The sequence below is a fragment of the Oculina patagonica genome, chromosome 5, assembly GCF_052425735.1.
Source record: "Oculina patagonica isolate OP01 chromosome 5, crgOcupat, whole genome shotgun sequence".
Lineage (NCBI taxonomy): Eukaryota > Metazoa > Cnidaria > Anthozoa > Scleractinia > Oculinidae > Oculina > Oculina patagonica.
The window spans coordinates 8,310,757-8,335,151 of NC_135762.1; the positions used below are offsets into that span (position 1 = coordinate 8,310,757).

General features: G+C 40.6%; 1 protein-coding gene, 1 long non-coding RNA gene and 1 pseudogene across 3 annotated transcripts; all 3 read left to right on the forward strand.

Moving 5' to 3' along the window:
* The first annotated feature begins 389 nt into the window (after nt 1-389).
* Nucleotides 390-10,496, forward strand: LOC144654020 (uncharacterized). Its single transcript, XM_078514143.1, has 6 exons — nt 390-537; nt 1,049-2,676; nt 8,344-8,890; nt 8,936-9,302; nt 9,560-9,619; nt 9,873-10,496. The coding sequence occupies exons 2-6, from the start codon at nt 1,730-1,732 to the stop codon at nt 10,079-10,081; spliced, it is 2,130 nt and encodes a 709-aa protein (XP_078370269.1). The 5' UTR covers nt 390-537; nt 1,049-1,729; the 3' UTR covers nt 10,082-10,496.
* LOC144654021 (uncharacterized) lies at nt 5,555-6,749 on the forward strand (annotated as a pseudogene).
* A 602-nt stretch (nt 10,497-11,098) lies between the features above and the next one.
* On the forward strand, nt 11,099-19,039 carry LOC144655285 (uncharacterized). 2 transcript variants are annotated; one of them, XR_013571063.1, is made up of 4 exons: nt 11,099-11,425; nt 16,674-16,874; nt 17,165-17,285; nt 18,564-19,039. It is a non-coding gene; the product is annotated as an uncharacterized LOC144655285 (long non-coding RNA). The 2 variants fall into 2 exon arrangements; XR_013571064.1 differs by having other exon boundaries at nt 11,102-11,425; nt 17,151-17,285; nt 18,564-19,018.
* The last annotated feature ends 5,356 nt before the right edge of the window (nt 19,040-24,395 follow it).

A 24,395-nucleotide genomic window follows, 5' to 3' on the forward strand; every position in this document is an offset into this window, starting at 1 on the left:
TTTGTTATACATTCAGTTTTCAATGTTTTCAAAACTTTTTATACACTCCCCCCTCTCCAAAAAAATATGGTCCGTCCTAAAACGGTCTAAAACGGACTTCGCACGCGCTTTTAGCAAACTTGTCACGGGTTGCATTGAAAGTGCAGAACGCGTGACTCGCCAATAAACACAAAGAGTAACACAAGAAGTAGTTCAATAAGGACGTTTTAATAGGGTTATGAACTTGGAAGACTATAGTAAAGACTCGTTCAATTTGTAGTTTATCCCTTACGATCAGTATTATATTATCTTCTCAAAACATCCAGTTTTTGCATGTTGCGTTACCTGCGTCCTGTCACATAATGCGCGCGCAAAATCGCATTACGTTACGTCACAAACTAAATTTGCGTTTATGACGACAAACAAGCTTAATTGCTCATTTTTCTCCAAAGCGATGCTGCGTTTATCGTATGGTTAATTCAGCGTCAATCATGAAAAAGAAAAAAGCTTTCATCGGAAAACTATTTTGCTTCTTGACACTTTGTTGCATTTGCAAAGGTAAGGGAAATGCTAATTTTAGTTTAATTTATAATTGAAGTTTTGAAATCAGCACAATTTTCAACAAGCTAGATCAAAGCGACAAACATGTAGCACACCGCGGTAATGCGTTTAACATCAAACTGATTTCGATTTAACTACAAGGCAAATCAAATGATGTTATTTGGAAGATTCTTTTGAGAGAGAAATAATACGGTCTAGCAAAACACAAAACTTTTTCCTCGTTTTGTGTTAACATTTTGATAAATGGGAAATCTGAAATCGTGAAAGGCGCGCGTTCGGTCGAGTTTTAAGTTTTTCTTATTTGCGCGATACAGATCGGAACTTCCGCTTCATTAGAAAGGGGGTAACAGCAAAGTTATTTTGCATTCATGATTCTAGCTTGCGTAAAAAGGCAAAAGGGAATTAAAAAATCTCTGAAGACACTTCTCTCAAGGCGCGCGACCATTCCGTGCGCGGTATGGAAATTTTTTAACATGACGTCATAACAGTTTCGCGCTCTTTTTTTAAGTTTCAGGAACAACTTCATATAACTCTCAGAAACCATCATCGGACAACTCTCTGGACGTGCTGACCTCAGCAGATTTCAACAATCCCTCTGCCCAGCGTTTGTCTGCAGACAAAACAACGGATGTTGATATAACTCTGTCTTTCAGTCCACCTAAGTCTGCCGTCCGCACAAAGCGCTCCTCAAAATCATCATCGGTTAACAACCAGGAGGAGGCAAGCGGATTTCAAAATGGCAGACAATTAGCGCCAAATATGCACGAGGATTTTAAGCCCGTGAAATTAAGAACAAATGTTTGGCGCGGGAAACACAAGTTTCCCATGGAAAAATTCATTATAAGAAGAGCCGCAAGGAAAAGTAACGATTGGAAACCACCAGGAATATCTCAAGGAGATGTGGATGTTTCTTCCCTCGTACGACAGGCGATCAAACGCGGAAGAGACGTCGCTTTTGAAGGAGCTAAGAAGACAGCGGCTCATGACCCACAGGAAACTACAACCGAAGATATGAAAAAAATTGTTTAAGATGACTATGCTATAGAAACCCAGGGATCCCAGTAATAGAGTGAAAACCAGCTGGGACACAGGAACAATCGTAGATGCGTCCTCTTTACAGGCAAAGGAACATTCTATTGGGGGAGACGCCGTGGAGACCTATCAACCTTCTTCAGAGGAATTTGTTAATATGGATGCATCTGTGTTACAAAGTACGCAACCAACATTGGTCATAGAAGTACCACATGTGACTAGACCCAGACCTCCACCTAAGCTTGCCAACCTGCTATTGGAAGAAATCTACGATACACCAACCACTGCTAAAGACATCAACTCAGCTTCTACAGAAACCGACCCGAGTATGAATCTTCGTACAACTGATCCGACAATGACTGAATCTACTAAATCTAATTCCGTAAAAACTGAAATGACTTTAAATCTTCATTTCGCTGAGTCGACGACTACCGAATCTGCCAAGTCAAATGCTGCGGAAGTTAAAATAAGTCCGAACCTGCCTACAGCTGAGTTGGAAACTACTGCCTCTGGTAAACCAGATTCTATTAACCCTACAATAAGTACTACTGAATCGACAACTGCTGAGTCTGCTAAATCAGATTCTACGAAACCCGAAATAAATCTGAATCTTTATACTGCAGAGCCGACAACTGTTGAATCTGTCCAATCAGCATCTGTGGGACCTGACTTGAAGCTAAATCTGTTTCCAGCGGAGTCGTCAAATCCTACTGAATCGCAAGATATTCCACATGAAGATACTGCAGAGGAAATCACTAAGGAAGAGACTACAGGAAATGACAGAGAAGAGCCTTTGTCGCACGAGCAACCGAGGGTATCAAGACCGGAACGATCTTCACGACATGGCACATCCACCATACCGGAAGTCAACATGAATGTCCATCCGGGAATGAGCGGATCCTCAGGTCTTCGGTGGAATGCTGCTTTGGACCGTAGAGACACGAGTGACAGTGGAAAAGACAAACATTCCAAAAAGAAAAAGAAACGTAAATCTCATTCCGGGACTAAAGATCCAGCTGATTCAGGTTCTCCTATCATTGTTGGTGGAATCATTGGAGGAATTTTTATCCTGGTGGCCATTGCAACCTGCTTTGTTCAACTGTGGTAAGCCACATATACTTATAAATAATAATATTTCACAATATATATGACTTATATATATGTCTGAATTTATCAAAACCGGGTCAAAGAAAAGTAGGGCTGCAACGATACATTTTCTCACATTACGATACGTACCTCGATACAAGCGCCACGATACGATACAACATTACATGCAACTGATGAGTTCCATAATTTTACTATATTCTATTGGTAACTCAACTTTTTCCACTTTAACACGAGTGAAAACCTTTTAGCAAAGTGAAGTTCTCATGAACCGCATGTTTTTGCTTGTGGGCACACAAGGCTGATCGGAAGTAAAGCGGGATGGAACTTCCTTGTCCCTCAGCTTAATAAATTGCTATTGAGGGCCTTGACTTCGATAAAGTCATTAAAACAGTAATTTCTGAATGTTGATAAAGAATATTTATTGTTTCACGATACTGCGATATTTTGTTCAAATACCGATATTCGTATCTTGACCAAAAAATATCGCGATTCACCGGTGCACCGGTGTATCGTTGCAGCCCTAAAGAAAAGTGACGTCAGTATTCTTGAACAAGTACGTTACTGTGCGAATTGGCTTAAAACACCACAAGAAAGAGGAAAAAAAGAAATACAGCGCTAAAAGATAGATAAGAGAGAGGAGAAGAGAAAAAAAGACTGACATTCCCTTTAGTTTTTATATCATCGAGTTTGGAGAAAAACGCGTTTACAGCGATTTGCGCTTAAGAGGGTGAAAATTTCCTTGACCTGGTTTTGATAAATTCAGACATATATATTTTTATTGTATTTATATTTAGTATTAGTGTATCTTTTAGTTTTTAGCAGTGTCCCCTAATTAGTATGGTATTATTTTCCAGGCTATAAGGTTTTGACACTTAAATAAAGTTTCTTATCTTATCTTATCTTCATGTTACAATAAGCCAACTTACAATAACCAATAAGCAATTCACAATGGCCATCAACATGCAAAGCCCTCCAATGGCTTTTCACATTGATACAGGGTGTGATGGGTGCGTCCGAACCCAAATATAAAAATAAATAAATAAAAGGAAATGGTATTTCTGTACTTTGACTATTTACATTCAATATGCTCCTTTAGGTTAAAGTTCCACCATTTGTAGATTCGCGTGGTATATTTTGGACCAAATTGTGTGATTCTAGGTTAATTTCAACGACACATTTTACCTCATGTAAAGTTCTCCATAGTCATAGTCGAAAAGAGAGGAGATTGGTTACGGGCCTGGTTACACCGTTGTATCAAACAAGTCATTACTATAGCCATTGATGGCTATTGTTACTTGCTTTAGAGCAGTTTTCAATTGAGTGTCGTTAAACCAAAACCAACGTAATTACTCTGCCCAATCACAAAGTACACAGACAATCCAGTAAAAACTCGAAGCAAATACATGTAGCTGTCAAAAAGCGCGGGAAAACGTGCGCGAGCGAGTCACAATTGGTTTTGGTTTTACTCCTGATTGGCTGAGAAAGTGGCGCGAGATTTTTAAGCCAATCACTAAGCGTAGTAATGCAAAACCCAAGCAAATGCAATTTACTTTCGACACTCAAGTGAAAACCGCTCTATTAGTCCAGTCAATCTATGAAATTTTGTACGGGAAGATCAAACTAACTGCAACAGAATTTTTTTCGCTTTCTTGAGGTTAAAAGAAGCTAGTTAAACAACATACTAAAAGTTCCCCAAAATTCACGAAGTGGAACACGGTTAAAATTTACCTTATAATATGGCTCACTTCTACCACAGGACACCCAAGCCATGTAGTAATAAAAAGTTATTTTAATTCAGGTCTATATTTTTTTATTCACTGTTTTTCTTTTGCTTTTGTCTTTTTGTAATTAAAAAAACCCAAAAAGTACTGATTTGAGAATTTACAAGTATACAAATGGTGTTGAACCAGTGATACCACAGGGCACCCAAAAGAAAAATACTTTTAAAATTACCTTTTGACAAAAAAATGTATGTTTCTTTCATTCTATTAGTCTTTTACAGATACTATGTTATAAAAAAGAAAACAATAAAGAGCAAGAGTTGTTTGAAAATTAAAGTAACTAGCCAAAATATGCCAAAAGAAGCCCTTTTTAATTCCAGGACCTCTCGTCTTCTGCAAGGAATGCCTGGTAGATATTACATAACTGCACTGTTTCTAATTGTTTTTTGTTTAGTTGCAAGCAATGGACTACCTTATTATAGGAAATTAACGCGTCATGAAATTAACGCGAATTTCAAACTTTCGCGTTAATTTAAGTCGCGTTAATTTTTGTTAACGTTAATTTCCGCGCCGTTAATTAAGTGGAGCGTTAATTTCCACGACGTTAATTTCCATTATTTTGGCTTCAATATTTCGTTACAGTCCAGATGTTCTTGACTCCAAGGAAAAAGCATAATTTTATCTGCTACTATCATTGATACTGTGACCCCTCAAGCATGTATTTGCTTTAAAACAGATCGTGATTAAATAAAGGTTATTATTAAGTGGGAAAAGTACCACGAACATTGTTTTCGTTTAAGATAACACGCCTACAAGTGTTGAAATAAACTTGTTCCTGTTGTGTACGTCGTGTTAATTTCCTTCATTTTGAAATGTTACCCCCTCTTTCTCGTTAATTTCCTTTATTGGGAAGTAATTTTCCCTTCAATTCGCGTTAATTTAAGTCTCGTTAATTTCAAATACCTTAATTAACACAAGCGTTAATTTCCTATAATAAGGTAGTTCCAATGCTGTGGGATGCCATTTTTTTAATATTAAAACCTTTTTATCGTGATATTCCAGGTTTTAATATTTCGGTTTCTAAATTTAAGTAAGGAAAGCAAATTCCGCACCTACGGCTGACCAAATAAACAGCAAGAACGCCACCGATAAATATGGGTGAAATCCATACAAATCCGAGCGAACGGAGCTGAGCAAAAGGGGCCGGAGGCTCTGAAATGCATTCTTTTGAATGACTGTCTAGTGTATTTCATTTCCTTATTGCATTGTTAACGTTGAATCCATACCTATAAGATTTAGATTCTATAACTCTAATTATTTAAAACTTTTGTTAAGGATGCAAATCCCAAAACTACAACCGACCAAATGAACAGACTAGGCGAAAGACACAGACAAACATGGGCAGACCCATGGATGCCCAAGCAAACGGAACTGAGCAAAAGGGGGCTAGAAGCTTGGATTACTATTAATATATTTTCACCTTATGATTTAAATTTGTTTTAATTATTAATTACCTTTGATTAAAATTGTTAATTTTTGTTTTGGCAGCCACTCAGTTTACCTCAGTTGTGACCTGGATTAAGTGGTTGATGGTTAGCTGATATACGTAGAGGTTTACGTAGGTGCCGTAGGTGCGGAATTTGCTTTCCTTACGTAAATTTAAAAACCGAAATATTAAAACCTGGAATATCACGATATAAAGGTTATAATATAAAAAAAATGGCATCCCACAGCATTGGAACTAGTCCATTGCTTGCAACTAAACAAAAAACCATCTCGGATCCATGGAATTGGAAAACCAGTAGCTCTTAGGAGCTTAAGACTGATGCACATTTTCGTGTCCAAGCAGTAGTCTTCAGCAACACAGCTGCGGCTAAGGATGACATCATAGCAGCCGGTAAGAGAGCTCTGGTGTGTCTGTACAATGGCCGTTCTGGTGAAACTCTGAATTCCTTGCGTTACACAAGGTTTTGCCAGAAGGTAGCTACAGGTAACGCTTGTGTACAACCAGAATGTCTTCCCCCGACATCAGCTGCTGCCAGCTTCCACAGTATGCGGGTATATCATCAGGTGCAACAATGGAAAGGCATCGATCTTCAGCAAGAATAATGGGGATGGGAGCTGAGGAGTGGAAAGCTTCTTCCATTGCGAACCAACCTGCCTCCAGCACATTCGTCACTGCTTGAGATCAACCGTTGCAGCTGTAAGACCAACTGCAGTACTCAAAGATGCACCTGCAGGAAGAATGGCTTAGACTGCTCACCTGCTTGTGGAGCATGCAGGGGAGTGAGCTTCACCAATGCAGCTGTTCTTGACCTCGCAGATGAGGATGGCGATGACACAGTGTAGTAACTAGTCAGTAGGCAGTGATTGTAATCATGTGTTTTCTTGTTCGGTAATTGGAAAAGGAAGTGAAATAAGATGCATGTAATTACCCTTCAATAATAATTCTTGGTTTTCACGTGACGTCATCAAAATTCTAAAATCCAGAATCGCGAGAACCCTGCCTTTTTATCCTTCACTGGCTATTTGACGTCCTTAATATATATCTTATTGAAGGTTTTCAGCTCGATAGCATCCGCCGTCTTTAAAATATAACATTTTGAATTTCGGAGTTTTGCGGCACACGACATCAGAATGGCAGCCTGAAGGCTGTCACGTATGCTTAAAAAGAATGCATCATCCTGTGATTTTAAATAATCTAAACAATTGAGGTTTTACAAGAAGTGTTTATGAGAATGTTTACGTATTCACGAAGGTGAACTGACCGCTTTTATAGCAGAAGTGAATGCCAGATGTTTTCATTGATTTCTGGTGGTCATCTTGGTGCCCCTTGACACGGACTCCAGCATGGAATTTTCATACTGTGCTCTCTAAATTTGTGTGGAACATTTTAACGGATAACTCGAGTACGGAATACCGTACAGACCTGAAACTTGGACATGTAGACTATCTAGTAATTTTCTACAACCTGTAATATTCTTGATTTTTTTGACTCAATAGCTTTGGATTTATTTTTTGCAGCGCGTGACAGTATCGTTACTTGCGTGACAGTGAAAACCAGCAATTGTTGTGATAATTGGCTTAAAACAAGTTTTCAGATATATTGTGCTTTCACATTTTGCCGATTATACCTGAAAACACAGGAATATAAGCTTAATAGGCCTTTACTGATAGCATTTCTTTAACGTGGGTACCCTGTGGTACAAATAAGTATGGTAAAAGTGCTTTTGCTCTATTTTGGGGGGCCATCAGCCACAGTTATGCGATTGTAACACTTATTTTACCATTTCTGTATGACTAACATTACAGTATCCTGTTTAATTTATTTCTATTACATTTTTTGACAATTTTGCTAACTTGGGTTCCCTGTGGTAAATCCTCAAAATCTTTAATTCGAAATTTCAAGATGTTCCACCGAAGGAAATTTGGGGAACTTTTAGCACCTTACTAAGGTCGCTACCCTCTTTCAAATAGGGTTGAAAAAAATTATGTTGCAATTAGTTTGATGTTAAACCATAGATTGACTGGACTATATACAACGGTGTAAGCCGTTCTTATACTTGTCATAATTTCACTATCAACTGTCTCATTCAAACCAATAGCAAAAACATCATATCCTTCGCATGTCTAGTCTAGTTCGTCGATCCCTTCTTACGTCTATACTTCCGGCAACGCTGACAACCGGAAGAAAAATAACGAGAAGGGGATTCAAGAATCTGGCATGGTCTAACTTATTCGTAAAGATAAAGGCGGTAAATAACATATTATGGTCATTATTGTATGTGCAGTGCCTTAAGATTATTCTCTGCGAACAACATTCTTGTCAGCGAGGCATCCAGACACGCAAATTTCCAGTATTCAAACTTAAACAAGTCGTTTGAAAAATCGGTAGTCCATTTTTTTATGTTTTTTTAATTCACTTCGTTCGAACGCTTAACAGGAAAAAGTGCAAGAGGCGATCAGCACGGAAACGAGACGATCCAGAAGCAGGCTCAGTGACGTCATCATCTGCAGATCACGTGGGTAAAAAGGACAAGAACGGAAACATTATCTTTGAGAGGAAAGGTGCAGTAAAGAAAAGGAAAACATCAAAACGTTCATCTCAATCAGCTCCAGGAGACTCAAAGGCTAAGCCACAGGAAGTCCAGTCTACGAATGACACCACAGAAGGACCAACATCCCGGAAACTTAATAAAGAAACAGCGGATGACATTCCTTTGACACCCGTATGTACGGTCACAGGAACTCCAAGCGCAGAAGTACGGATAAACATGGAGGATTCCGATTCCACACTTCCAGAATCGATATCGTCAACATCTCTCAGGTCTGAGCCATCGCTCTGCACACCGAATGAAACGCCGCAGTCCATCCCACTGAAGTCACCTTCGACAGAATCTCTCTCTACCTCTCACAAGTCCTCTGTACCTGAATCGGAAATTTTGCGTGTTGCAAGGAATCTAACGTGCCACCCTCAACAGCCCCAGTTAATAATTTGACGCTTAAAGATGAAACAAGATCAACTCCGGCTACAGCTACATCGGCAAAAAGTTCCAACTCGCTCCAGCATTCCCATACAACCCTTACAACAGATGAATGCCGTCGCCTTGGAAACAGGCGCCACGAATTCCTCGACCGAATCCTGTAAGACGCCGGTTGCGCCATGCAGAGACGTCATGATAACTGTGGAAGATGACGACGAATCGAAGTCGCCTTTGTTGATTTCTGAAAACGAGAGCTCGTCTGCAGAAGTGATCTACGCTAGAAAGGAATCAACTACGGAGACGATAAAGAACACGGATGAGAAGAATGAAACGTGTGATGACGTTCAGAATGCCAACGACAATCAAGAAACACGATGTGATAATGATGACATGAATTTGAAAGTCCCTGCTGAGGACGGTAAGCCATTTGCTACTTTCCATTTTGCCATTTTTACAAGTCTAAGATCAGGAGCCATAATCGATTATGGCTCCTGCTAAGACCTCCCCCCCAAAAAAACAAAACAAAATGTAAATTTGTAATTCATAAAAAAGTAGGGTGGTTCTAAATGACTGTTATGGATAAAAAAATCAAGTGGAGTGTAAAATCTTTTAAATTCGATTCCATAAACGAAGCAAACAGAACAAACTTAATGAATAATATGGTGTCATCTGTAGGTAAACCTATGCCTCCTCCGCCACCCCGACCTCCATCCGCTTCTACGGAACTGCGGCAAGGTAAGCAAGTATGTAAAGAGAATGGAACATTAAAGCTAGAGCCATTATTTAAAAGAACAGTGCAACATACTATCACCAGTTATCTTAAAATCCTTCTCTCTTGTAGATACACTGGCAAACGTTACTTATTTATAAAAGTTATCCTAGCCTAGTAGAAATCCGGAATCAATCGGTTTAATATTTTGTTTGGAATTCAGAGCATATCGATCGTTTCTGGTAAATATTTCCGTAATTAGTTGCGTTATTCTTTCAGGAAAGTCAATGATTGGCGGACGAAAGGTTTTGGACAATCGGCGTTTTATCAAGCATCTTACATCCGGGCAATATTCTAGTGGTTTCCATGGCGATATAAATACGGCCCTCAACAAAATAATGACTGGAAATAGACACTTGGCAGATAAAAGCAGGAAAAAGCGAAAAGTGATTAAACAGCAAACTAAAAGGAAACAAGAACATCCATGAAAGAAAATATTTTACTGGCAAAAGTAAGTTGATAAAAACAAGGAGTAGGGGTATAGGAAATATGATGGAAACTTCGCTCAGAGGGAAATTTCGCGTCGGTAAACTGGGCAAGGCTCTGTGTCCAATCAAGGGGTTCACCGCGGTCAAACGTCTCAGGCAGGTTTTCTTTCCATTTCACCGTTTTTGTTCAAATTGAAGTGTTATTACGAACAAGAATAGATAAAAATAATTGCCGAATAAAAGCATAATCCCGTTCCCTCAGGTAAACCAGTGTTTTTACTTTTTAAATGTTTCGCATCCGAACCAAAGGTGCTTTGACAAATGGCGCCGACAAGTCCGCATATCGCTATTTTTAAACACGTAGAACTTTTTTAGTAAAGCTCCAAAAAACTTAGTAAACCCTTAGGATACCGGTTATGTTTTGAACTTTGAACTGTGAAAATTAAAACCTTATCTTTGCAGTACTTTTCTTATTTTTTGCATATTTCTGTCGTTTGACCGCGGTGGAATCAAGGGGCGGGTGGAGGGAATAATGGAAAAATTAGACAATGAGAAGGGAAAGGGTCTAATATGAGACATATGGGCCACTGAAACAGACGGAATATTACGGAAACTGGAAACACACGTCCGTTCAGCAATGCATCGTGCCCAGACCTCCATGGTGGATATTAACAAGGCGCTGAACAAAATAATGGTTGAAAATAGACAACTGGAAGATAAAAGCACAAAAAAGCGAAAGGTGATTAACAGTAAAATAAGGAAACGAGGACATCCATGAAATAAAATATTCTTCTGCAAAAAGTAAGTTGATAAAGGCAAGAAGTAAGGGTATAGGAAATGTGATGGAAACTTCGCGCCGGTTAACAATATGGGCAAGGCTCTGTGTCCAATTTTTTTTGGGCATGTTGGGGGGGGGGGGGGGGGGGTTATAACAAAGTTAGACAATGAGAAGGGGGGGGAGGTTTATTGCGTGAACATATTTCTTTATTTTCTTTCTCTTTTTTTAGTCAATCGTAACATCAGCGTACAAGACAAGACAGCGTACGAGACAAGAAATCATCTTTGCGTCGCCGCATAATCCACAAAGCACTCTCACATCCCGCAACACTTCGACCTCACACGTTTCTATCAGAAGAGATCGCCTTTGCAAAGTCAATGATTTTACCGGACCCTATTTACCAAGACACTGAGCGAGACACCAAGGAACGACGCAAGGTTGTAAGGGAATTGGTGGATAAATTGACTAATCCTTCGTTTGACGACATGATAAAGATTTTTGCTGCAACTTTCAATCTTGATGAAAAGACAAGAGATCTAAATATTAGGAATAAGTATAAGAGAGAGGTAAGTATGTAATATTTAACAAGTTAATGTTAAATCATGTTAATGTGAGCTACTTTGACAGATTAGAATCTCGTGTTACACTGTCGCATTGAACTTTGATCGCGTTGATCAATTCGTGTCACGAATATTTTTAGAATAATTTAGAATAACTTTTTTAGAATAATTTTTAGAATAATTTAATGTAAATAGACCAGAATCGTTTTTGTACTTTAAACAGTGTCCCCGATTAGTAAGCTTAAGGCCAGCTAGAAGACCAGACACTTAAATAAAGTTCTTATTATTATTATTATTATTATTATTATTATTATTATTATTATTATTATTACGTCGCGTTTAGCCTCTCTCGATTCGCTTATTTTAGTAGTTTATTCGCTTATTTTCGCAGTTTGTATTATGTCAGCCCGTAAAGGAAAGTGCTCGGGGTGTAAAACCCCGAAAGCAAACCACCAGTTCGGTACGCCGGGAAAACATTGCCCTGGTCCTGACAATGCAGTTGATGTAACGGAGCACGAGGACACAGACGAACCTTCGACAGCAGTGCTGTTAGCGGCTATACGAAGCCTTTCCTCGCAAATGGAAACAAATCAGCTCCAGCACGAGACGTTAAAAAAGGAGGTGAAGGCCAACAAGTCCTCGAAGGACACACAAGCAGCACAAGCAGAATCTTCTACACCAGAATTGACGCAAACCACGCCGCCCACCGCAGGGAGTTTGGCTCCGAATATTTCGGAGAAAACCACACAATCAGCCGCTAAGGGTGAGTACGTTGACTTTGCTGACTTATTAGCCACCCGTTTAGCGTGCTCTCAGCGTCAAACATGCCTTCACTACCTAACCCCGTATCAAGTGATGTCGCGTACATCATAAAAGGCCAACGAAAACGGCAAATCGATTCCTTCGACACGTGGCTACAAGCGTGGAACGTGTACGAGAAGCTTGTTATGGCGGCAAAACCCGAACGTTACCTGGAGCTCGCCACTTACCGCGAACAAATCCAATTTGCCAACCGAAAATTTCGCTGGTCACCCATCTATATGTTCCATATTCACTCCCGTATGGCGTATGCATCCAAAGTGTCGCGCGACCCACACGCGCGTCTTGACAGTCTTGACACGACACTGTACGCTACAGTCCTAGACGCCTCTGCCCTACGTCCTAACCCCCGCCAATGTTCCCGATGTAAGTCCTTTGACCATTTAGTCAGGGACTGTGCATTTCCTGCGCCAGACCAGATGGAGGAGACTTCGCCGGCGCAAAAACCGAGCGGATATAGCAGAAACATCCCCGGTAACCGCCCCTTTGGTGACCAGCACTCCGCATGGAAGTACGCAAAATGGTTCTCCCCTTCCGGCCAAGAAGGATGCAACCTCTTCCAACGCAGAGCTTGCTACCAAGGTTCCAATTGCAAACGAGCACACATCTGTAAAACTTGCCGGGGGGACCACCCCGAGGCCGATTGCGCAATCGCTTCCTCACATTAAGTCCCCATTTCCCATTGACGTATGGCGCGACGCTCTACGTAACCACCCGGACAGTGACTTTGTTTCTGATTTGTTACATGATATTGAATATGGCGTACGTATTGGTTTTCAAAACGAACGCACTCCCGTCATTTCTTCAAATAATTTTCCCGCTATTTCTAATCCTGAACCCGTCGCGAAGGAACTGGAACGAGAACTTTTATTGAACAGAAAGGCCGGGCCTTTCTTGTCGCCCCCCTCTTCGAACTTTGTCGGATCGCCGATGGGTGCTATCCCGAAAAAGCACTCGCAGCCCGTTAAATGGCGTATTATTAACGATCTTTCGTGGCCGGCTGGCCAATCAATCAACGACTCGATCCCTAAGGAACTTTACACGTGCTCGTACGACTCTCTGGACACTGCTATCGCACATCTTAAATCGTTCGGACCCAATGCGCTGATGAGCAAACTTGATCTTTCCGACGCGTTCCGTCACATCCTGGTAGATCCTCGAGATTGGGAGCTTTTGGGGTCCACCTGGCCCATAGTGATGCCCGACGGTTCAACACATACCGGCTATTTCCTCGACATGTTTCTCCCGTTTGGTCTTCGTAGTTCGCCAGCTCTTTTTCTCAAATTTGTCAGCGGCTTGCGCTATGTTATGGCGAAACGTGGCGCCGCCCCTCTTTGGAACTACCTGGATGATTTTTGGACATGCGGTCCACCCGCTCCCAGCAACTCATGTTTTCACAATCTGGACATCATGCTTAATACATGCGCCGACATGGGCTTCTCTACTAACCCCGATAAAACAGTTCTACCCTCAACGTCTTTGGTTCTCCTGGGCATTCAACTTGACACTATCACCCAAGAACTCCGCATCGATAATTCTCGTCTAACAGAAATCATGGACTTACTTGAGCAGTGGTCACCGAAACGACGATGTACTAAAAGGATTTTTTTGATTTTTTTTGGATGTAAAGTTCAGCACCCCACCCATCACATTCGTTTGAACCGCGCTTTTCACAACGATCTTCTGTGGTGGAAAGTTTTCCTTCCATCATGGAATGGCTGCAGTTTTTTCTACGACGCCGACTGGATCTCCTCTTCACGTCTCGAGCTCTTTACAGATGCCTCTCATGCTGGCTTTGGCGCCTATTTCGCAGGCCAATGGCTTTACGGGTCCTTTAATGACCACGACATTTCCCTTTCTCGCTCCATTGCATTTAAAGAGCTATACGCCATTGCTATCGCGGTCCACACATGGTCTAGTGAACTCGCTAATCGCAATATTCTCTTTCACTGCGACAATTCTTCCGTGGTGCATGCTTTATCTAATGGCACAAGCCGGTGCAGACATATCATGACCCTTCTTCGGTTTTTATTTTTTACATGCGCGCATCACAATATTATGCTACGTGAAACACACATTAACGGAGTTGATAATCACTGGGCTGATGCTCTTTCTCGTTTCCAGGTCGACAAGTTCCTCGCTGCGTGTCCCATGGCCTCGCCTCAGCCAACGTCCGTTCTGGCACTAAACTTAACTCCCTTCAAGTAAAGGCACAAGACTATTTTATTCGTGGACTTGCTGATTCTTCACATCGCACTTACACAAGCGCTAAGAAACAGTTTCTCCAATTTTGTCGGGACTTTTCCATCGACCCCTTACCAGCGTCGGAAGATACGCTCATATTATTTTCCACTCACCTGGCACAAAGGATCAAGCCGCAATCAATTCAAGTTTATCTCGCCGCAGTACGCTCTCTCCATGTGTCTCACGGGCTGCCCAACCCACTACACCCTGGCCTTAAATTGAAACAAACCCTACGTGGTATCGAACGCCAACATTTCTCGCCCCCAAAGCAAAAGATGCCCCTTACCTTTGATATTCTTACCGATCTACATCCATTTCTCAATCCATAGTATCCATCAAGTATCGAGGAAATCGTATATTGGTGTGCGATCACTACTGGTCACTTCTTGATGCTTCGCGCTAGTGAATTTACCGTTCCATCCAGCGAGGTATTCAATGCCTCCAGTCATCTTACAGCAACCGATGCTAAGTTACATTCCTCGTCCGATGGGGTGGAATACCTTACTCTCCACATCAAACGATCCAAAACAGACCAACGAGGACAAGGTGTAACCCTTTACACTGGGCACTCTGGCCACCCGGTCTGCGCGGTGTGCGCAATGAAAAAGAACCTGGCTGTTCATGGTCGCCCGGTTTCTTCAACCACGCCCCTATTTCAACTCGCTGACAGCTCGCCTGCTACTAAGACAGGTCTTGTCACCTTTGTTTCTCATTTGTTACGACTCATCGGCATCGATCCCTCTCTTTACAGTGGCCATAGCTTTCGAATCGGTGGCGCCACTTCTGCGTCACTCGCAGGACCTTCCGACTACGAAATAAAATTAATTGGAAGATGGAATAGTGATTGTTACCGGCGCTACATTCGTTCGCCACTCAATTTGTTTCTGGGATACCCCCGCAAGATCGCTCAAACACAAGCCATTAAATTGGTAAATTTCAGTACGCTAATCCCTACACTCCACCTGATGAAGGCTCTTCAGAGAACTAATTTAATCACACTCTCCATTTGGGCTGAACTTTGGGCAGCTGTAATTTCCCCAAATGGATGTACAATAAACTGCCCGGATAAGGCCCAACACTATTATAACAATGACTTCGCCTATTTGATTTGTAGATATAGATTAAGTAATATTTAACTAGTTAATGTTAAATCATGTTAATGTGAGCTACTTTGACAGATAAGAATCTCGTGTTACACTGTCGCATTGAACTTTGATCGCGTTGATCAATTCGTGTCACGTCGCGTTTAGCCTCTCTCGATTCGCTTATTTTCCCCTCCCCCCCCTCCCTTGGCAGCTGTAATTTCCCCAAATGGATGTACAATAAACTGCCCGGATAGGGCCCGACACTATTATAACAATGACTTCGCCTATTTGATTTGTAGATATAGATTAATTAAAAAAAAAACGTTTGCTTTAATAATCATTGACTATAAAAGTATCATATAGAAAATGCGTCAACCTTGCGTTCAGTGTATCACGTGGCATAGTTAGAATCCATAGAACAAACTTTTACGTTACATAACAAACACAAGAGAAAGTGTTGCATCGCGATATCCAAACACCGAGAAGAGAGCTGAAAATACGACGCGCAGCGGAGTATTTTTGACTAAATTCAAGGTGTTTGGACGGCCGATGAAACACTGCCTCGAGTGCTGATATATCTTCTCAATCGAAACCAAAAACTACGGAGTAAACGTAGAACATAAATAGTATCCAAATCTCCTTCATCTTTGTTTAAGTTCGATGAGTTATCATGAATGAGTTTGAGAAGCGAAGATTTCTGATGCGATGAAAACTACAATTCGCGACGTAGCCATCCACGGTCCTCACAATCTGCCACTCTGCTACTCGAGTTGAATTTACTGTTATTATCTGATTGCCCGCTAAACCAGTCGGGAGAATAAGTGCCAGTTTCAACAAATCTTCGTTTAAGGACTCGAATAATTTACGAATTATTTTATCCAATCAAAAACTAGCGGTAGCGCTCACGAGTACTCCGAAAGGTCCGAAAGCCGTCATGTTGCATAGCAACTTATGGGACGAAAACCGCAGGCTCAGTCACTCTCGGAGAAGGGTATCGCTATTAACTGGCACTTTTCCCTCCAACTGAAATGTTGTTAATTTACCACATTCAGATCTTGCACCTGCTTATAGGCTGACTAATTTTAGTTCTTTTTGTCCCATTTCAGGTAATTATGACGGACGCGAGCATGCTCAAAGCTAAAAACCAGAAGAGTTCTTTTTTTATTAGACATACAGTTTGGTAGAAATGTTATTTGTGGCCCGTCTACCCTTGATCATGAGCAGAATCCAAGAATGGGATGCACGTGCTACTACTGTAAGAAGCATTGGAAGAAAACAGGAGGCCCACCCTGCTTCAACATACCAAGGTGTATGCTTTGTTTGCTTTTATCTTCAATTCTTGGGAGGGAAGGTGAGGGGGGGGGGGGGGGGGGGAGGGAATTCATAAGTCTTTTTGAGTTCTGCAAATGAAAACACAAGCAACTCTAAAGAAGTTAAGCCAAAATATGTTCATTTTAATTCGTTCATTAGATATAAAATTCCACCGTTACACAAGTTAGATGTTAGCAACAAGACAAGAAAGTTATATATCTACATACCAGATTGTTTTTTTATTCTAATTGTTTGCTTGTATTTTACTTCAGAGATTTTAACATAGCAAAGGATGTTTATATGATCAACGGCAAGATTTACATTCGTAATCCTCAAGAAATACTCGCTGCACGGGGCTCAACAAGACACCGCCCTGGACACGACGTTGCTAGAGCTCTACTGACTGGGTAAGTTTGTTTCGGATCCTCTACGTTCGTGTGCCTGGCAAATCTGGGGACGGTGGTGAAATCTGGCGTGGTGAAATCTGGGGCGATCGTGTTTCACTCCTCTGCACAAAAAACACGACTGCGTGGGCCGGGCTACTCTTCACTCAGCAGGTGTCAAAATGGGTACCAACAAATTTACTGCACGTGGTAACCTTGCGATGGACTAGCATCACATTTAGGCTTTTGTATGCTAGCAATTTTTCGAGCATTTTAGTGAGGCAAAAGCATTGAGCATTATTCGAGCATTTCAGTGGCATTTTCCCGGAAAATTGTTTTTTTTTTCTGATAAAATAAAAAAAGAAATTATTTTTTTAGAGAAAATGAAGACCAAAACTCAAAATTCAACAACAAATAACTTTCCAGAGATAGTCAACTACTTTCTGTACTTAGCCTCGTAGATGATTTCGAGAATTACGCGGTAGGTTTTTTAGGCTGTATTTATGAACTTGTATACGTTGTTGTTGCTACTTGCAACACGTGTACGTTTTTGTAAGTGTTAACAGTTAACACCATGTTAAAAACTTTGAAATTAATTTAAAAAACCCCGTTTGTATAATGAGCATTATCCGAGCTTTTTGGGGGGACACCGAGCATTTTAGTGGGAAAAATGGAGCATTAAGGTGGAGCATTTTAGTAAGGAAACAAAAGCATAATGTACAAAAGCCTAATCACATTCAGGGGGGGGGGGGGGATAAAATACCCCCAACGCTTCAAACCAGGTTAAGCTCCTGACTTGTGGGCGACTGGACATCGTTTGCAAACTTTACTTACTGTACTTAGATCGAAAGTGAGAAAACACCAAACCAAATAACAACAAAGTCAATTAAGATAAGTAAGATTATGGACAAAATGGAGACGTTTGTAATAGATGACAAATACGTAACGATGTAGCTATCCGCAATTCTTGTTCTGCTGAAAACTTAACACGTCTTCTCCCAGCGAGACAAGTGCCCAGGCACTTTTTTCCCGCTTACTTGAGTTGGCGGGAAATTTTTGTGACTTCACCAATCGCAACCTGTTTGTACGTGCCGTAAATGATCTAATAAAAGCCCAGTGCGTATTTTAAATTTTAGGGGCTCCTGATATGAGGCGTTTATAAGAGAGAGGCGTTTATTACAATTTGAATGTAACAACGTCAACAAAACAAAAAAAAGATGCGTAGTTTGCTCGCGGAATACGATAGATTGATAAATGATGATAGATGACTTATGATGTTATTTTTCCTTTTTTTCATTTCAGGTAATTCAAGTACGAATTTGATTTGTTGACTGCCAGATTTTTTTCTCGAATTTGTTTATCGGACGAAATGAAAAAGTCACTTTTTATGTATTTTATTATTGCGTATAATTAAATCACCTTCTTTACTAATGTAATCAGTGACAAGGCTTACCATTTAAAAGATGAAAGAAAATTTTCAAAATAAAATGAGTTTTTTTAAATAAATTTTCGCGTATTGAGATTGTCACTACTTTGTTATGTGCAAGGCACATCAGCGATCGCTAAGTGGCATGGGATAGCGATGTTTCTGATAGTCGAGTAGGCCTTTCTCGATTATGCTAGTAAAGCTGGCATATAATGCTACTAAAAATTCTCGAATAAAGCCAAAAAAAATGCTAAAATAATGCCTGATTTCTTTAAAAAATGCCTTTTGAATTCCAAAGAATGCTTTGTGTTATTTCAAACAAAACGTACAAACTCTTACATTATATGCTCATATTAACAACAGGCGATACTGTAGTGGACTGTAGGGATTGATCTCTTGCTATAGATGATGGAACTAGTCTATCTTGCAAGTTCGTGGCCGACGCCATCTTCGCTGATCTTGGCCGAGCAAGAGAAAGAGTTACCTGCTGACCACCCATACTTTTTTTCCGTTTTTGTACACACACAAGTAATACAACGCACAAACAGTCGACTCGAAACAGACAGAAAACAATCAAATTAAGTAATCAAAATTGTAAAACTTTAAGATTATTTATCCTTCTGAGCTCTGAGTGCTGAAATCTGGATCACAGTCATGAAAAATGACAGAAAATGCTAGCAATTCTTTTTCAAGAAAAAAAAAACGGAAAAAAATGCTCGTTTTCCGCAAAAATGCCGAAAAATTGTAGCATAATCGAGAAAAACCTATAGTCGAGACACCTGTTTATTTAGGTCCTTGTATTATCGAAATTCTACTGCTTCATAGTACTACTTCATGATAAGTGTATTTTACAGTACTCTTTTCATGCGTTTCTCAGCAAAAGGTATAAGGGGTAGGTAGGTAGGTAGGTAGGTAGGTAGGTAGGTAGGTAGGTAGGTAGGTAGGTAGGTAATACTTTATTTAAAACACGGTAAATTCCATTCAGGTATACATAATAAAATAGAACAAGGAATAAAAACACTAACTACACTAACTAAGAGAGGCTAACTACTAGTAAGAACAAACAAACAAAAACCTGCTTTACAAGGACGCCGTGTATTTATAATTTAAATGCAAAATGAGCCGAACTTGTGATTTTTCAATTTGTTCTTAAATTCGTTAAGTGTGATGGATAGTTTTATTTCATTCGGTAAGCCATTCCATAACACAGCCCCGCTGTAGCTGAAGCTTCGTTTACAATAATTAGTGCGCGGCTGCGGTATGGATAGCTTTCCTTCAGTATTCCTGAGATTGTATGTCAAGGCTTCATTACGCAGGAAAAACCGAGAACTCAAATAATTCGGAGTCAGGTTGTTCATAGCATTATACATCATAATCGATTTACTCACGGCCCTTTGATGATCAAGTTTGTGCCAATTTAAACTATGTAAGAGTTCATCAGTATTTCTATCATAATTAGAGAAGGTTATGATACGCGCAGCATGGTTCTGTAGCTTTTGTAGTTTCTGAGAGAGTCCCTTTGAACAGCATCCCCACACTACACTACAGTAATCGAAATGAGGCTGAATTAATGAATTGTAAACGGTGAGAAGTATCTCACGTGGAACAAAATCCCTTATGCGTTTGATGGCGCTTACACCTGAAGCAATCTTTTTTGAAATTTCCTTTATGTGAAATTCCCAATTTAGATTTTGATCAATATATACGCCGAGAGATTTCGTAGTGGATACTTGTTCAACAGGGATTTGATTTATCTTGATTGAGGGATTCTCAGGTAGATTAGATAGCCTTTGTCTAGATCCAATTAATAAAAATTAATTATTGGCGGCAAGCCATAATCGAAGGGGGTAAGGCATATAGTGCATTTTATTCGTCATGGGCGATAAGTACCCCCGGGGGGGGGGTACTCCCTATAATGGCCTATACGGGGACGCTCCGCCCGAAAGGGGTACCTTTTTCAGGCTCCGGGTATATAATAGGGTAGGGATTTCACAAATTTAGGTATATGAAAGGGTAGGAAAATCTTCCATAATGATATTTTAAAAGGCCATTACATTAAATATTTCGAGCAGACGCAACTTTTGGTTGTATCGTCTTAATTTATTAAGCGCTACATAAAAATGACAAGAAAACATCCCGTTTAAGGTAAATGTGATGTCGTGTTAATAAGGTATATGAAAGGGGTGCCTTTTTGCAATAAAAGGTATACAAAAGGGGTACCTTTTCTATCAAAATGGTATATAAAAGGGTAAGGGGTTGGACCTTCGGGCGGAGCCTCCCCGTACAAAACATTTTCGAGTACCCCCCCCCCCCGGGATAAGTACTTTTGAACGCATCTGGAAAGCTCATATTTACGCAGCAGATAGCTAACACATTGGCAGCTATGCGGTTTTGTGGATTTGATTGGCAACCTATTCTTTATATTAGTGCCTTATGTAACAAACCGGAACATATCTGTATGCACTCGCTCGTTCAAGCAAACGTTCACGACTTAACTATACACAATGCAAACTGGAACAAGGCTAACTGAACATAAAAAATGTAGAGAGCTTCTATAAACTCGAAAACTACGACCTCTACGGTACCGATGCACTTATTTTTCTGTTATCTGGTGTTAGCGCATTGTATTTGGAGAGAAAGTTTGGTATCCTCAAGGAAGAGGTACTCCGGCTTGTAAATGACGGGGATGATCGAAGGATTTTTTTGGGTTTGAAATTTTCGATTCTGGGACTTTTTTGGGTTGGAAGATTTGGCAAGTATTTTTTTGGGTGATTTGATTCAAATAGGGGATTTTTTGGGGTATTAAAAACGAACTAAAGTGCCTTGGCGTATTTATGGTATGATGAATAATCAAACTCGAGCGTTATTGCCCCTCCTGGCAATTTAGGGGTAATTTGACAAGGGACTTTTTTGGGGGTTATTTTTGGTCCAGGGATTTTTTTGGGTAATGTCAGAAGACATTTTTTAGGTCCTGAGTTTAGCCTTCATTCGATCACCCCCGTCATTTACAAGTCAGAGTACCCCCCCCCCCCCCCTGGGGCGCCAACTATGTACAACCGGTGTCTAAACCGGAGTGTTATTCAGGCTAACCGGAGTGGAACCCTCTACACACATGTATATGCTGTAGTTCAGTTCAAAATGATTTCAAACTAGTTTGATTCGTATTTTCATTTTTTTTCAGATTCATTTCAATAACCCTAAAACAAAGAAAAAATATAAATCAAACTCTAATTTGAAATTGTTTTGAGCTAAAATTAATTTTAAGCTTCAACATATCTACACATATACAAATACAAAACTAAAGAAACTGAACGGCAAAAATTCTTCAAAAGAACGCGTTCTGTTCACATAAGTGTTTGAAGTGATTCAAAGCCTGCTTTGTCCCTAGGCGCCAGTCGGCCGGACTTTGTTTCGAGATAGATGGGCCTATAACTGGGGGGGGGGCTTATAAGCGGGGGTGCTTATAACCGGAATTTTACGGTATATTAACACAGTCTTATACCGTAAAATTCCGGTTATAAGCCCTGGGCTTATACAACTTCGTAAGGGGTTTTGTGTGGGCTTTTAAGCGGAGGGACTTATATCCCGGAGGGCTTATAAGCGGAATAAAAAATAAGTTTAACCGGAATTTTACGGTATAATGCTAATTACGTCATCATGGGGAACATGAATATTCAATGGCGTTTGAATATTGCTTCCTTTTCTATTATTATATCGTGACACAGCAATAATTATAACTCGTGATCCGTCCAGTTACTCGAACGATATTGCAACCTCGTTTATATCATGACACAGCAATAATTATAACTCGTGATCCGTCCAGTTACTCGAACGATATTGCAACCTCGTTTATATCATGACACAGCAATAACTCTTGATCGGTCTTTATTTCGAACCTTCCAAAAATAACGGAGGTAAGAAAAGCTGTTGAGAAAGAGTTAAATATGGCAGCCTTTTCTTTCGCAAGTCTCTTTAAATCTGCAGCCCTGATAACTTTCTTGTTAGTTGCTGTTAGCAATGGGTGTTCTTTGAAGAGTGACTGCTTATTGAACGAAGTCTGCTGCAACTACAGATGTGTTTACGCATCAAGCTGTGTCGGTCGGCACTGTTTTTCTGATTTTGGTTGTTCTAGCGGGGAAAGTTGTTGTGCTAATGAATGTGTTTACGGTTCAAGTTGTGTCAATCAGTCCTGTTCGTATAAATCAGATTGTTCTCCCGGGCAGAGTTGTTGTAATAGTAAATGTGTTTACGGTTCAGGTTGTGTCGGTCAGTCCTGTTCGTCTGCTTCCGGTTGTTCTATAGGAGAGAGTTGCTGTAACAGCGAATGCAAAGATGGCTACAATTGCGTGGGGTCTTCTTGTTCATTGAACTCTGATTGCGGAAGTGAAACCTGTTGTAAGGGAAAATGCCGGCCAACGCTCGTACGATGACTGTATTGATTCTACCGCCGCCGTCATTGCTGGTGCAGTAATTGGCTCACTCGTTCTCATCTGCGCGATCTCCGTGTGGTTTTTCCACGTTCGCCGACGACAGAGAGCACTTAGTTACGGTAGAGTAATAGAAGTTGAGAGAGCAGTAATAACAGCTACTTCCACCACCACGGTTGCAAACATACAGAGCAACCCACCCTTCCCAGGGCAGGAAATTCCACCGTCATACCCATACCACCCACCGCTCGAGCTCCACTTTGAACGTCAGCAACACACGACCAATCCTCCACCATACCACCCTGGAACAACGGCAGCAAGTAAACAGCCTCCCCCATTACACTGAAGCACCACAGGGAGGATCAGGGGGAGTTGATGCACCTAAAACGTGTTTTCCATCAGCGGCACCTGTTTTGCAACAACACTGAGAAAGCTAAGGAATTCTGTCATGATTTCCTTGCTGGTAACTTAACAGACAAACTAGGAACTTTAACAGACACCGTTTTCTCTGATGTGCTGTAAAAATCGCTTTGAAGTTTTAATAACAGGCTTTTGCATAATAATAATAGTTTTACAGAAAGGAAGGCGTGTAGTAAAAGGGGTCCTGAATAGTCCATCAAAATTCTGCACTGCTCGCAAAATTAGGCTTCTGCTTGGAATACTCGCAAAATTTTAGTGGGTGCTCGTTTGCTCATGGTCGCATAATTTTACAAGTGCTCGCATGCTCAGTTTTCAGTGGAGGTAGCTTTTTGAAATGTGCTCGTTGCTCGCAAGGCTAACTTTTGTCTCTTTTTGTCAATGCCTGTGCTCGCAAAGAAAATCTCTGTGCTTGCATGCTCGCAAATGCTCTCAAAGACCATCGTGCTCGCAAATGCTCGCAAAGACAATTCGATACCTCTTGTAAAACCGGCCGCCGAAACGAAACACGAAACGAAACTAACAAGCGAAAGTGAGATAGCGGCTATGAAGTCTATCTAGAGTGCTATTCAGGCTATTCAGGCTAACTGGAGGGCACAGCTTCATTTCGTTCGGGTTTTATTGTAGGAATATAACGAAGCGTTTTAACAACGCGAAGAAAATTTACACGTAATAAAATTAACCCGAATTTAGGAAAAGTTCCGGTTAGATGCTTATAATTAACATGTTTAAATAAATAAAATTAACGCGAAGTTTTGAAATTCGCGTTTATGGCATTCATCGTAAATTTCCTATAAGTCTTATTAGTGTCAGCAATTTCCCTTAGTAGTCGTTTTTAAAACCCTTAATTGACTTAGCTACAAG

What these genes read in the sequence shown, in the direction of transcription:
- LOC144654020 (XM_078514143.1), top strand. Translation starts at nt 1,730, where the DNA reads ATGGATGCATCTGTGTTACAAAGTACGCAACCAACATTGGTCATAGAA. An exon ending in ACCTGCTTTGTTCAACTGTG is followed by an intron (nt 2,677 to 8,343) that starts GTAAGCCACATA and finishes AACGCTTAACAG; the next exon opens with GAAAAAGTGCAAGAGGCGAT. An exon ending in GAAAGTCCCTGCTGAGGACG is followed by an intron (nt 9,303 to 9,559) that starts GTAAGCCATTTG and finishes TGTCATCTGTAG; the next exon opens with GTAAACCTATGCCTCCTCCG.